General features: G+C 38.1%; 1 protein-coding gene across 1 annotated transcript in view; it reads left to right on the top strand.

The window, feature by feature from the left end:
* Positions 1 to 12,813, top strand: part of LRIG2 (leucine rich repeats and immunoglobulin like domains 2) — a 45,447-nt gene that overhangs the window by 20,041 nt on the left and 12,593 nt on the right. Inside the window, exons 3-13 of the mRNA XM_054564978.1 lie at positions 1,232 to 1,306; positions 1,470 to 1,604; positions 2,148 to 2,291; positions 2,401 to 2,544; positions 3,524 to 3,667; positions 3,873 to 4,016; positions 6,469 to 6,549; positions 7,226 to 7,297; positions 7,436 to 7,504; positions 11,375 to 11,538; positions 11,997 to 12,317. Of these exons, the coding sequence (XP_054420953.1) occupies positions 1,232 to 1,306; positions 1,470 to 1,604; positions 2,148 to 2,291; positions 2,401 to 2,544; positions 3,524 to 3,667; positions 3,873 to 4,016; positions 6,469 to 6,549; positions 7,226 to 7,297; positions 7,436 to 7,504; positions 11,375 to 11,538; positions 11,997 to 12,317 (1,493 nt within the window). The remainder of the gene's footprint in view (positions 1 to 1,231; positions 1,307 to 1,469; positions 1,605 to 2,147; positions 2,292 to 2,400; positions 2,545 to 3,523; positions 3,668 to 3,872; positions 4,017 to 6,468; positions 6,550 to 7,225; positions 7,298 to 7,435; positions 7,505 to 11,374; positions 11,539 to 11,996; positions 12,318 to 12,813) is intronic.

Below are 12,813 nucleotides of genomic sequence, written 5' to 3'. Positions count from 1 at the left end.
GTATCATTTGGAATATGGTATTTAATCTAATTCAGTTTTCTACTTTACTGAAGTTTTTCCTTTAATACTGAGATACATTATTCTTTGGAGGAAATTTTCTCAAATACAGGGTGGGGCAACAGTAGGTTTACAGTTGTGAGCAAGTGAAACACGGAGTTCATTCTTATATTATTATTTATAATTATTGTATTATTTTCTATACAAACAGCTGTAAATCTGCTGTTGCCCCACCCTGCTTTAGTGCTGTCAGTTACTGCTTTGCGACATTCCCAGAGGGAAAGCTGTTCAGCCTGTTGAGCCTTTCCCCTAACTGCCCTCTGAACCCTCGGATGTAGTTTTCTTTCTAGATTCCTGCTGACAAGGTAACCCGCTGTTCCTGCATTCTGCCCTTCCCTGCCCCTCACTGACGTCCTCCCATCTGCTGTGGAGTCGGGAGACAGTTGATAGGCTTATTAGCTGAAAGAGCAGGCGCTGAGGAAAGGTGTGAAAATGCTTTCGATGGGGGAAGTGCATGAGCTTTTCTATTACATGGACTTTGTAACTTCTTTTGGTTCCTTGGGGCCTTTTACTTAGGTTTTTTTCTGTATTTTAAATTGTTGAGGTTGTTTGTTGATTGAAAAGCAGGTTAATGAAATGTGATTATATTAGATTTGCTACTAAAACGTTTGAGACAATCTGTTTTAAAGAGCTGCTGGGATCAGACGGTGACATGCTATGTGATCTGTAAAATTTAGTCATAGCCTCCATCTCTGGGTTGGTAAATTTCATCTGTGCTCTCAAGCAATCCTCTCTCACTTGGACTGACTTTAAAACATATGTATTTTTTCATGTGTGTGTGTTCTTAAAATTTGTTTAATTTATAATTCCTTTATAAATATATAGAAGAGATATGGATGAGTTAATCATTCTTTGTTTAAGAAGGACGCAAGTTAGGTGTCATAAATGTAACTACTCAGAGAACATTAGTGGCATTAAAAGTATTTAATGTGCACAGTATTTCCTAACCTTTTAAATATCGAGATCAATCATAGGTCTCTACCATGAAAAAGCATTTCTTAGTAAAACCTCTAATTTGTCAGTATGATATACATAGTCTAACTCAGTCTGAGTCATAGACCTTTCTTCAAATGTGGTACCTGTCCTAAATAATACATGTTAGCTAGTAAACCAAACTCAAGAGGTAACATTTCTCTCACTAAATTTTGAAATCTTATTTTCCTCCTGTGCCTAGGAAAATGAATTATAATGAGCTAACAGAAATCCCGTATTTTGGAGAACCAACCTCTAACATTACTGTACTGTCATTGTAAGTAAATAAGATTTCAGATCTTTCACTTAAATTATAAAGAGTACATCATTTTTTGGTTTGTTTGTTTTAGGCACCCTTATTGTTGATCCCAATTATTTAACATTTTTGTGACCTGGAGCAGATCACTGGCAGTAGCTTCAATATAATCTTTGTTTTGTAGGGTCCATAATACAATTGCAGAAATAAATGCAGAGGTGTTCCAGTTTTATCCTGCTCTCGAGAGTTTAGATCTCAGCTCAAATATAATATCAGAAATCAAGACATCTTCATTTCCTCGAATGCAGCTTAAATACCTGTAAGTTAAATAGTTTAAACTAGGTTTACTTAAAGTGCATGTTTATTATTTATTGACACTTCTCAGAAATATCTGTTGTGATTTTGATATGCTTATGTGAAACAAACCTGTGGTCAGTTTTTTGGGGTTTTGGGTTTGTTGGTTTTTTTCTCTCCTCTTAAAGAAAGAATGGACTATTATCAGAAAATATTGTTATGTATCCAGGGTAATTTTTGAGATTTAATTCTGGATTGTGTTTTACTAACAGTTTTGTAAAAAGTAGATAGGAATTGGTTTGTTGAACAGTGGCTCAGCCTGTGCTAATAATTAGCATGTGTTAGTGTTTTACAGTTTACAAGTATATTCACATGTAGTGTTTCAGCCCAAATGATGTAGGTTTTACCCTTATTTTGTAGTTGAGGAAACAAAGCAGTGAAATGATTTGTGAGGTTGGCGCACGGTTGCGAGTGGTGGAGCCCCGTTGTCAGCCACGGCCTTTGGGCAGCTTTCCTGTAGTGGAGTTTTTGTCCCACTAATTTTTTGTCGTTATCTTATTCATTTTAGGAATTTGAGTAATAATAGGATAACCATCTTGGAGGCAGGTTGCTTTGATAATTTATCAAGTTCCTTATTAGTGGTCAAGTTAAACCGAAATAGAATTAGCATGATTCCACCCAAGATCTTCAAACTACCTCACCTCCAATTCTTGTGAGTAACTCAGTAGATAGATTTTTTTTTTTAGTGTCTTTTCCTTTTTAATTATTAGAGAATATTAACAAACTTATTTTTTCTGACTGTAAAACTATTTTTGTTAAAGGGAACTTAAAAGAAACAGGATTAAAGTTGTGGAAGGTCTAACATTTCAAGGGCTGGACTCCTTAAAATCTTTGAAAATGCAGCGGAATGGAATTAGCAGACTTAAAGATGGAGCTTTCTTTGGCTTGGATAACATGGAAGAGTTGTAAGTACTGTGGACTAGAGTAGGAGCTTGCTAGGAAAGGGGTCTGACTGGGACGTTTTAGTGCCAAACAGCTAAAACAGTTGTTCATTATAAATGTGCCAAGGCACATTAGTCCTTTTCCCTTCTCTGATGTGGAGTAAGTGTACACAAAGCTCTTTAAGTTTTTTTTTTTTATCTAACTGGCATTTTTGTCATCATTCTTAGAAACATTTCATCTAAATAGTTTATGTTCTCTTAATGTTTTGGTTGATATAAATTATCAGAATTTATCCAGAACAAATATACTATAGCTCTTGGTGTCTTGACTTTGTAGATCTGATTATTTTATTTTATTTTATTATTTTTTTTGCCTTTTTAAAATTGTTGTTCAATTACAGTTGTCCCCATTTTCCCCCATTACTCTCTCCTGCCCTACCCACCTCCTACCCCCACATTCATTCCTCCCCCCGTGTTGTCTTTGTCCATGAGTCCTTTATACATGTGCCTTGACTTGATCCTTCCCCTTCTTTCTCTCGTTATCCTGCTCCCCTTTCTCCTTAGATCTGATATTTTAGACAGTTTTACTACTTTCTAGCACTAAGTAAGATAAATATTCATTGAACAGAACTTGTTGGCTCACTTGGATTGAACAAAGGTATATGTTTCTCAGAGTCAGACCTAATGGAGATGTTTTTGAGTCTTCTCATTGCACTGCTACTTTTTTTAAAGATTTCATTTACTTATTTATTTTCAGGGAGAGGGGAAGGGAGGGAGAAAGAGAGGGAGAGAAACATCAGTGTGTGAGAGAAGCATCAATTGGCTGCCTCTTGCATGCCCCCAACTAGGGAACTGGCCCACAACCCAGGCATGTGCCCTGACCGGGAATTGAACTAGGGACCTTTTGGGTTTGCTTAACCCCCTAAGCCACACCAGTCAGGACTCCTTGCACTGCTGCTTGTGAAACATATTTTCTTTTTTTTTTCCCCCACTAATTCTGCAGAGAACTGGAACATAACAACCTTACAGAGGTGAACAAGGGATGGTTGTATGGCTTGCGAATGTTACAGCAGCTCTCTGTGAGCCAGAACGCTGTGGAAAGGATCAGCCCTGATGCATGGGAGTTCTGCCAAAGGCTGTCTGAGCTGTAAGTGCTGGGTGGCAGTTCAGTGGGGGCTCTGAGGCTAGAGCAGTTTGGAATAGATCACTGCCATGGCCAGCAGTAGACTCTGACATTCCTCTTTATAAGAAACTTGTTGAAAGCTCTAAATTTATCATGTAAATAGAATAAGGATATGAAAATTGAACTAAAATACAGTGAATTCCTTTCCTTTCGTGTTTTCTGTCTTCAGTGATTTGTCCTATAACCAGTTGACCCGCCTGGATGAATCTGCCTTTGTGGGTCTGAGCTTACTGGAGAGATTGAATTTAGGGGACAACAGAGTCACTCACGTTGCTGACGGTGTATTTCGGTTTCTTTCCAATCTTCAGATACTGTAAGTACATCTGTCTTACTTTTTTTTTTTTTCTATTTTTTAAATTTTTATTTATTTTTAGAGAGGGGAAAGGAGGGAGAAAGTGGGAGAGAAACATCAATGTGTGGTTGCCTCTCGAGTGCCCCCTACTAGGGACCTGGCCCGCAACCCACATATGTGCCCTGACTGGGAATCAAATCAGCAACCCTTTGGTTCGCAGTCCAGTGCTCAATCCACTGAGTCACACCCACCAGGGCCTTTGCAATTTTTTTTTTTTTTAAACAGTAAAGCAAATAAAACACTAATCAATCTACAGATTTTTATATATTAATATTTTGTGGTTCTTTTTGTCCTGTGCCTCAGTGCAAGACAGTCTGTTTCCCTATATCTAAATCTTATTTATCTCTTGCTAGTTCTGTTTGTATTTTAATTCTGAATTAAACAACTAAACAACAGAGCATCTTTAATGGTAGGTACTGTGGAATAAAACGCAGTTGCTAGTTTCAGGAATGCACATTTTCTTGTTCCTCTAACCTTGAACTACCAGCAGTGTACCAGAACTACCACTTCTTATTTGAAAGGATATAGGATGTGTAGCTTTGTCAGGAGACCCGTTCACTGTTACTGATTTGCTGCATGACTTTGGACAGAAAAAACTAACATTAATAATGATCTGGCATGTGCCGACTGCTTTCAGAATACTAGGATATTATTGCTCTTTACCACATCAGGAGACCGAGGGTTAGAGAGATTAGAATGATTTGTTTAAAGTCACATAGCTTATAAAGGTTTGGGCCAGAATTATATCCAAAGTCTCTTTGATATTAAAGCTCATCTGCTTTTACCATGCTGCCAGACGAATAAAATCACTTAACCTTTCCTGGGTATCACTATATTTGTGTCTTCATCCAAAGAAATTAGACATGGGATTAGATGGTTGCTGAAGGCAATTTAAACACTAAAATTTGGTGGTTCTGTAAGTTGAGTGTTACGACGAGCATGGTATATAATTGAATGAAGAGATAGTTTAATGAAATGCAGTAATCGCAAACATAGAGCAAAACAAGAGAAAATGTTAATCAGTATAATTTGTAGAGTCTTAAATTTCCTGCATTAGGGGCCTTGTTGCCCATAGGGTTCAGGGTTGATAAATGATCTCAGAAAAGAGGCAGGCTCCCAAAGTTTGGGCCTTAACCAACAATGAGAAAGAAAGCATGATAATTTTCTAATGGTGGTGCATGTGTGGATGGATGAGTGTGTGTGTGTGATTTTTTTTTTTTTTTTAACTTAATGAGGTAGCCTTCCTTCAGATATGACCTGGAAAAATTAAAAGTGACCACCCCCCCCGCCCCCGTCCCAACTTCCCCCTTTTCTATATTATCAGAGGTGAAACTGTATTTATCAGGTTCAGGTTGCCTTTGGCAATGAAGAGATAGCAAACAGGTTCTTTCAGTATATTACTGATTATTATTTGTAATATTAAAGTTCAAGAAAGTAACTGCAGAAGTACAGGATTGTATAATGCCACAGAGATAGAGTTAAGGCAGAATGAAGATCGGACCTGAGAAATTTCTGCTTGCCAGAGTAGATACAATCCTTACCATTTTGGCAAGTGAATTTTCTTTATGCCGTGCTGGGGGCGGGGGGGGGGGGGCAAGTCCTGAAGAGCCATGTTATTCCTTAGTAAAATAAAATGGGCCTTGTTAGCTTTCACCTCAGGTAAAGGTACAGCAGAGTAAAAAGAGTGATCTCCTGTCTCCTTAGTGTTATTCAAATAACTTTACCTACGTGTCTGTCTTATAGAGCATAAAGCTTTGTGCTTTATTATAAGATGATTCAAGGAAGCAAAAGTGATTGTCTTCAACGGGTATTTCTTCCATCAGGCCACAGCGTGGCACAATTGCATTTCCTCTGAGAATTGAGCAGTGGATTTTAAAAGATCCATACTTCTCCTTTTAAAGATAACAGCAATCCCTCTAGCTCATGGGCATATCATTCTCTGTCCCAGGGGGCATGTTTAATTGCCCTGGAGCTGTGAAACTGTGTCGACCTTACTTGTCAGCCATTTCAGGTTAAGGGCCCAGGGGAAGGCTTGGGTCGCCCAGAAACCCCATTAGTCTGAATCAGATTTGTGAGCCGGATCTCCTGTATCTTGAAGTCCTCCTGCTTTTTGCAGGATCCTAACTATTAACTTTTAATATGCTAACACATTTAGGGGCTATTAGCTAGGGCGATTGATACTCTTAGGAGATTGCTTAATTTATTTATCAATGCCAGCTTAATTTTCAGTTTATGAGAATCAGTTTTTGCATACTTATTGCAGATACTCTTTTTTTTCAAAAAAGGGTTATCTTTATCATAACTAGGCTCATAAAATAAGGATCATAATTAGCATTGCCATGCCAGAATGCTGTCTGATGGTGTAACGGTCATGTTGGCTAACATAACCTGTCTTTCCCTGACGTTTTTGTAGAAACTTAAGAAACAATGAAATTTCATGGGCCATAGAAGATGCTAGTGAAGCCTTTGCTGGACTCACAAGTCTTACTACATTGTATGTATTTAAAATATTTCCAAGAACCAATTGTATTTGTGATTAGATTATGCCTATTTGCTATGGCTGGAAAGTCTAAAAAGCCCTTTGACTCATTCACTAAAAGAAGAAGCTTTGTTGATTATTAAGTTTTTTGTTTTTGTGGGGTTTTTAAATTTTTGTTTTATGTGGTGGGGCACTTTCTATTGAAAGTGCATTCCTATGGGAAAGTTGTTTATGGAATTGAATTTCTATTTTAAGTAAAAAAAATGTACTGAGAAACCAGAGCTGAACCAGTAATCCTGTGAGATAGGGATAATTTATCTAACACGAGAAGATTCTCTCAGATTTTTGGGTCTTCTCCCATGAGAGTTTCTTTAAGGCTTCACACTTGTCTGAATTTCTCTGCTAATGATCTTTTGCTAAAAAGGGAGGAACGGGGAGTATGATCCAACTCCTCGTATGGAAACTGCCAGTGTGCTGGTGTTCAGATGGTTATTCACGGGCACCTCATTGAGCTCGAACAGCTTAATGGAAGCCCTCATTCTGCACTTTGCATTGGTTAATCGTAAATGTTTGCAACTTTCTTAAAAATGCACGTTAAGCTTATTTTCACCTTTATAGGTAAATGTTTGATTTAATGAATTTAATTTTGTTTAGTGGAGAGCTTTATTAGAAAGGTCTGTTTGTATTTCAGAATCTTACAAGGAAATCAGATTAAATCAATTACAAAGAAAGCATTCATTGGTCTTGAATCCCTTGAGCATCTGTAAGTATTTTGCATATATTTGTCTCAGTATATAAATAATCTTTGCTGTTAGCAGAAATTTTCATGACCATTTAAAGTGTTTATAGAACTTAACTGTAGAAATGGTGACTGGTAATGTTTCGTTTGTCTTCATTTCAGAGATTTGAACAACAATGCTATAATGTCTATCCAGGAAAATGCTTTTTCTCAGACTCGCTTGAAAGAACTGTACGTAATTGAATTATTTTTTGTTACCAATTAGATAATTATCCATGCTTGTGCTTAAAAAGTGTGATAAATGTGACCCAGATGTTTTTTAAAAGCACACAATTCAGGCAGGAAAAAAGGTGTTAATGTGCAGTTATTTTAGTGGCTGGATATAATTTAAAAATAACCCAAGATTGAAAAGCACAGTGTGGCATCACAGCCTTCTGTTTGCCTGTGCTTATTATTGGCACTGGTCCTTGTGCTTTACGTATTCCCCACTGTCCCCCCTGCCCCCACTTCCTCCTTGGACTCTTGGAAACATGTGTTTCCAATCCTTACCTCTTGGGGTGTGTTACAGTTAGGTATTGTGTAATCATTCTGGAGATGATCTAGCACTTTCAGTACAGTGGTCAGAAAGGATGTCTGTAATCTCTTCATGCCAGTGGTTAGAATCAAGGGACAGTAACAATTCATCTTGCCTTACCTTTCGAAAGCTACTTAGAGAAGGTCTGTGATCCAGGAGTGGTTCACAGTGAGATAAGGATAGAAATTGAGAGTAAGTGAAACTTTTAGAACAGTTTGACATTACTGTGATACTTTTGTTGAATTTTTTAATAAAAGTATTCATCTACAACAGATGGGAAATGTCAGGAACTGGTTGTTTACCAGACAGTTTGAGATGCATTGGCCGTGTGTGAGTTCAGATGACCTGGGTTCGAATGCTTGCTCGGTTCTTACAGCTATGGACAGTGGGCAGATCGATTAGCCTAAGACTGTTTATCTAGTTAAAGTGATAACACCACCTTCTTAGGGCTTGTGGGGATAACATGAGATTAATTTGTTTATTCAAGGAGTTTATTTCCATCTTCTATGCGAGGCAGTGTCCCTAGAAGTGACCCAGACAGTCTCTGTCTCACGTAGCATATCACACCGCAGTGAGTTCCAGTGAGGGCAGCAGGTAATGTAGCTCTGTAACGCCTCATCAGGTAACAAGTGTTGTGATGAAACACAAAGCTGGGTCAAAGGTATGAAGAGTGACAGGCATTGCTGTTTTAGATGACGTAGTGCGGAAAGCCTTTCTGAAGATAACAGCATTTGAACCAGGACCTTAATGAATGAAATGGCAAACCACTGAATACTGGGTGAAGGGCATCCAGGCACGGGAAAGGACAAGTGGAAAGGCCTCAGACAGGAGCTTGCTCTTGGGCTGGACACTGGTGTGGCTGGAAAACAGGAGCGGGGCGGGGAGTGGGAGAAATGAGTTCAGGGAGTTAAGCAAGAACCAGATCATGTAGGGTCTTGTAGGTCAGGAGGAATTAGGCCCCCCCGCCCCCGCAAATTACGTAGGAAACTTTGGAGAGTTTTGAGATGTTCAACACAGAGCCTGGCACATAGTAAATGTTGAATAAATAATATTAATAACAAACATAAAAATGTATGACAATTATTGTTATTTTCTACAGATTTACAGATTTTTTAAGTGCCCCCCTTTTTTTTGGTCAAGATATTTAGAATTTTTTCCTAGGCTTAGGTTAATTTGTAAGGACCCAACTTATGGCATGTCAGTGCGGCCCTTTTTTGCCTGTGATAATCTGAGGGCCAGCAAGAAAGTTTTAACTCTTGTTATGAGCTCAGTTCAAAATGTAATTTAGATAGTAGATGAAAGCACATATTATAGTCTTACTTTTCAGAGAGTCATTTAGTAATTTGGGAATTGGTATAAGCAAACTGCTAATGCAGGAACTCTAATGCAGCTTTTTTACTGAGAAGTTTGGCTGTTTTCAGTTACTTTAAATCTAAGCGATATTTATACTTCTTTTGGTATTGTTCATAATGCTGTGTAAATATTGGAAGGAGGTGGAAGAGTTGCATATAAATTTTTTAATGCAAAAGATATTTTGCATTAAAATTATATAATCATGGTAGAAAATTAGAAAGTATAATTAAACCAAGATAGAGAAAAAGATCCCAAATCCCAACTATTCAAAGACAACAACTGTTAATACTTTGGTGTCTGTCCACCTACTTGAGGGAATGCGGGTCCTCTATTAGGCACCTGTGGGCATGGTTGGGTAGCATGTGAAGGGTAGAAAGATGCTGGGAAATAGAAGTAAAGTGTGAATTCAGTGGTATCTGTGGCCAGGTACTGTGCTGAGTACTATATTTAGAATTTTTTTGATGTGGGCATTTTCAGCCCCATTTTCTAGAAATATGGAAACTGAGATTTTGGAGACATCACACAGAAGAAAACAAACAATTCAAGCTCTTAGTTTATAAAGCACCCACGCAGCCTGGTCCTCCCTGCCCAGCTCTCCGACCTCATTCCTGTCACCATTCCTCAGGTCCCTCTGTCAGCGATACCCTTAACCACAGGTCTTCCCGAGATTTGCCGTCCGGTCTTGTCCAAATGTCATCTCTTCAAAGACTCTTTCCCTGACCACTTGACCTAGGCTGGTAGCTGCTGTCTCAGTGTCGTTGCCTAGCTGCGTCTGCGTGTGTGTCCACAGCACTTACTTTCTGACATACTTGCATTTTTTGTTTATTGCTTGGTTCTAAATACGTAAGCTCCATGAAGGCTATGTTCCCACAACCTACAACACTTTCTGGCATGTAATAGATGCAAATATTTCTCTATGAATGAGTGAATATAATATAAAAATTGTTAAATGCATAAGGTAACTTTTGGCCTGCTTAATTAAAATTACCCTTGGTAAAACATGGCTTTTGATATGCCCTTAAAAACTGTTTGAAATCAGTCTTTGGAATCATATCTTTGGTACTTTATACCAAACTTAAAAACCAGATGAGGGGCCATTAAAAGAAAACACTGATTTTTTTTTTCTTTTAATATATGAGAGACAGCAGCAAAAGTAGGTTTACAGTTGTAATACAAATAAATAATACATAATAAATAGCAATACAGGAATAAACTATGTTTTGCATACATACAACTGTAAACCTACTTTTGCCCCACCCTGTGTTTTATAGGCCTATTACAGACCACAAATAATTTTTCAGTGATTCTTAGTTTAAGTTGTAGTACACATTGCCACAGGCTGAAGTGTTTCCGTCTTGATTAATTTGAAAAATTATGCTCATATATATATAGTAAACTCGTGTGTGTGTGTGTGTGTGTGTGTGTGTGTGTGTGTGTGTGTGTAAACAAACTTCCAGAGAGAGAGAGTAGACTTATTCCTAAACTTTTCTGGGAAAAATTTTAAACCTCAAGGATTTAAAGGGAGGTATAAAGAACATCCATATACCCTTTATCTAGATTCACCAATTGTTAATTTTTTGTTAAATTTGTTATCTATTTCTCCTTCCCTCCCCTCTCCCTCTCCTTCTCTATGTCTCTCTCCTGTCTCCACGCACACAGGTACATATATACACACACAGACTATTTTCCATTTGAAAGGGAGTTGGAAACATGACAGTTTACTTAGAAATACCTCACCCTCTATTTCCCAAGAACAAGACTATTTTCCTGCATAACCACAGCATTATTGTCACACCCGGGGAAATTAACATGGATAAAATAGTACCCGATATGCAGTTTATAACTCAGATTTCTACAGTGTCAAAAAATGTTCTTTGTAGATTCTTTTTCCAGTCAAGGATCATGCATTTCATTTGGTTGTACGTGTTCTTCAGTCTCCTTTAATCTAAAATGGGTCCCTTGCCTTGTCCCCGCCCTTCCCCATTAGTGTCTTTCATGACACTAACAATATTTGAGGAATTCAGGCTGAGAGGCTGAATTTGTTTTCTTGTGTTACATTCAGGTTAAACATTATTTTGGCAAGAAAAATGCATAAGTGTGTAGTGACCTTGTAATGCTTGAAGGAACTTGGAATGTAAAATAAAAAGTACTTCTTTTCCTCTTTGTTTCTGCAGGATTCTGAACACAAATAGTTTGCTCTGTGACTGTCATCTGAAGTGGTTGCTTCAGTGGCTGGTTGATAATAGCTTTCAGCATTCTGTGAATGCAAGTTGTGCACACCCTGAATGGCTGGCAGGGCAAAGCATCCTGAATGTGGATCTGAAAGATTTCGTCTGTGGTTTGTATTTTTGTTTTAAAATTTTATATATGACACACTTATATCTTAACAACAGATTTTTTTTAAAAAGGAGGTAATAGGATTACAACTTGTCTTGAAATTTTAATAAAGGTTTTTCTTTTTTTCCAAGTAACTGCTAACGCTTAAGAAGTACATTCTAAGCATAAGTGACAATAACGGAGGGGGGAAGCGTGCTAAACCATGAAGCCTGAACACCTGAGTTCCAGTCCAGGCTCTGCTGCTGACTGACGAGCCTTTGAGCAATCCATCTGACCCTCTTGGACCTAATTTTTCTCATCTTTGAATGAGGGAATTGGATTCTAGCGATAATGTCTTTCAGTCTTAATATGCCATTTGTAAACAGAGCACACAGTTTTACATTATTTGTTTTAAAATTGAATCTGTAGAAGCAAAAATAAAAAACTGACCTTGCTCCCTGTCCCATTCTTTTCCCTTAGATGATTTTCTCAAGCCACAGATACGAGCACATCCTGAAACGACAGTTGCTCTCAGAGGCGTGAATGTGACTCTGACGTGCGCTGCAGTGAGCAGCAGCGATTCCCCCATGTCTGCTGTGTGGCGCAAAGACAGTGAGATCTTGTATGAGGCTGATATTGAGAATTTTGTTCGTTATCAGCAGCAAGCTGGAGAAGCTCTGGAATATACTAGCATCTTACATCTTTTCAATGTGAATTTCACCGATGAGGGAAAATATCAGTGCATTGTTACTAATCACTTCGGTTCTAATTACTCTCATAAAGCCAAGCTGACTGTGAATGGTAAGGAATTATGCTCCCTAATCGTTTTTTGTAGTTAGAAAGATTTTTCGCATTCAATTTTGAACCTCTTGACTCAAGAAAATTAGGCTAAACCTGACATTTGACAGGGTCACCTTACTGTTTTTGTCTTTAGGGTTGTGATCATGTGTAGACTGGATTGTCAGTTTGTCCACTTACTGTCCCTGATTGGTCATTGGTTGAGGGGTAAATTTGAATTCCATGGCCCTAAGGAGATAGGCTATTTTCACTGTTATGTATGCTTTTGAAAAAAATGTTTTTTTACAATTTTATTTATTGATTTTAGAGAGAGGGAGGAAAGAGGGGAGAGAGAGACTTCAATTTGTTGTTCCGCTTGTCGATGCATTCATTGGTTGACTCTTGTTTGTGCCCTGACTGGGGAATCGAACCCACAACTTGGCAGGTTGGGATGATGCTCTAACCAATTGAGCTCGTCAGCCAGGGCTGAAAAAAATTCTTTTTGAAATTTTGCATTTTC

Source organism: Pteronotus mesoamericanus, unplaced genomic scaffold (genome assembly GCF_021234165.1).
Source record: "Pteronotus mesoamericanus isolate MK-2021 breed Mesoamerican mustached bat unplaced genomic scaffold, CSHL_Meso_final scaffold_99, whole genome shotgun sequence".
NCBI classification, from domain to species: Eukaryota; Metazoa; Chordata; class Mammalia; order Chiroptera; family Mormoopidae; genus Pteronotus; species Pteronotus mesoamericanus.
The sequence above is the reverse complement of the archived record's forward strand: the minus strand, read 5'-3'. Positions and strand labels throughout refer to the sequence as shown.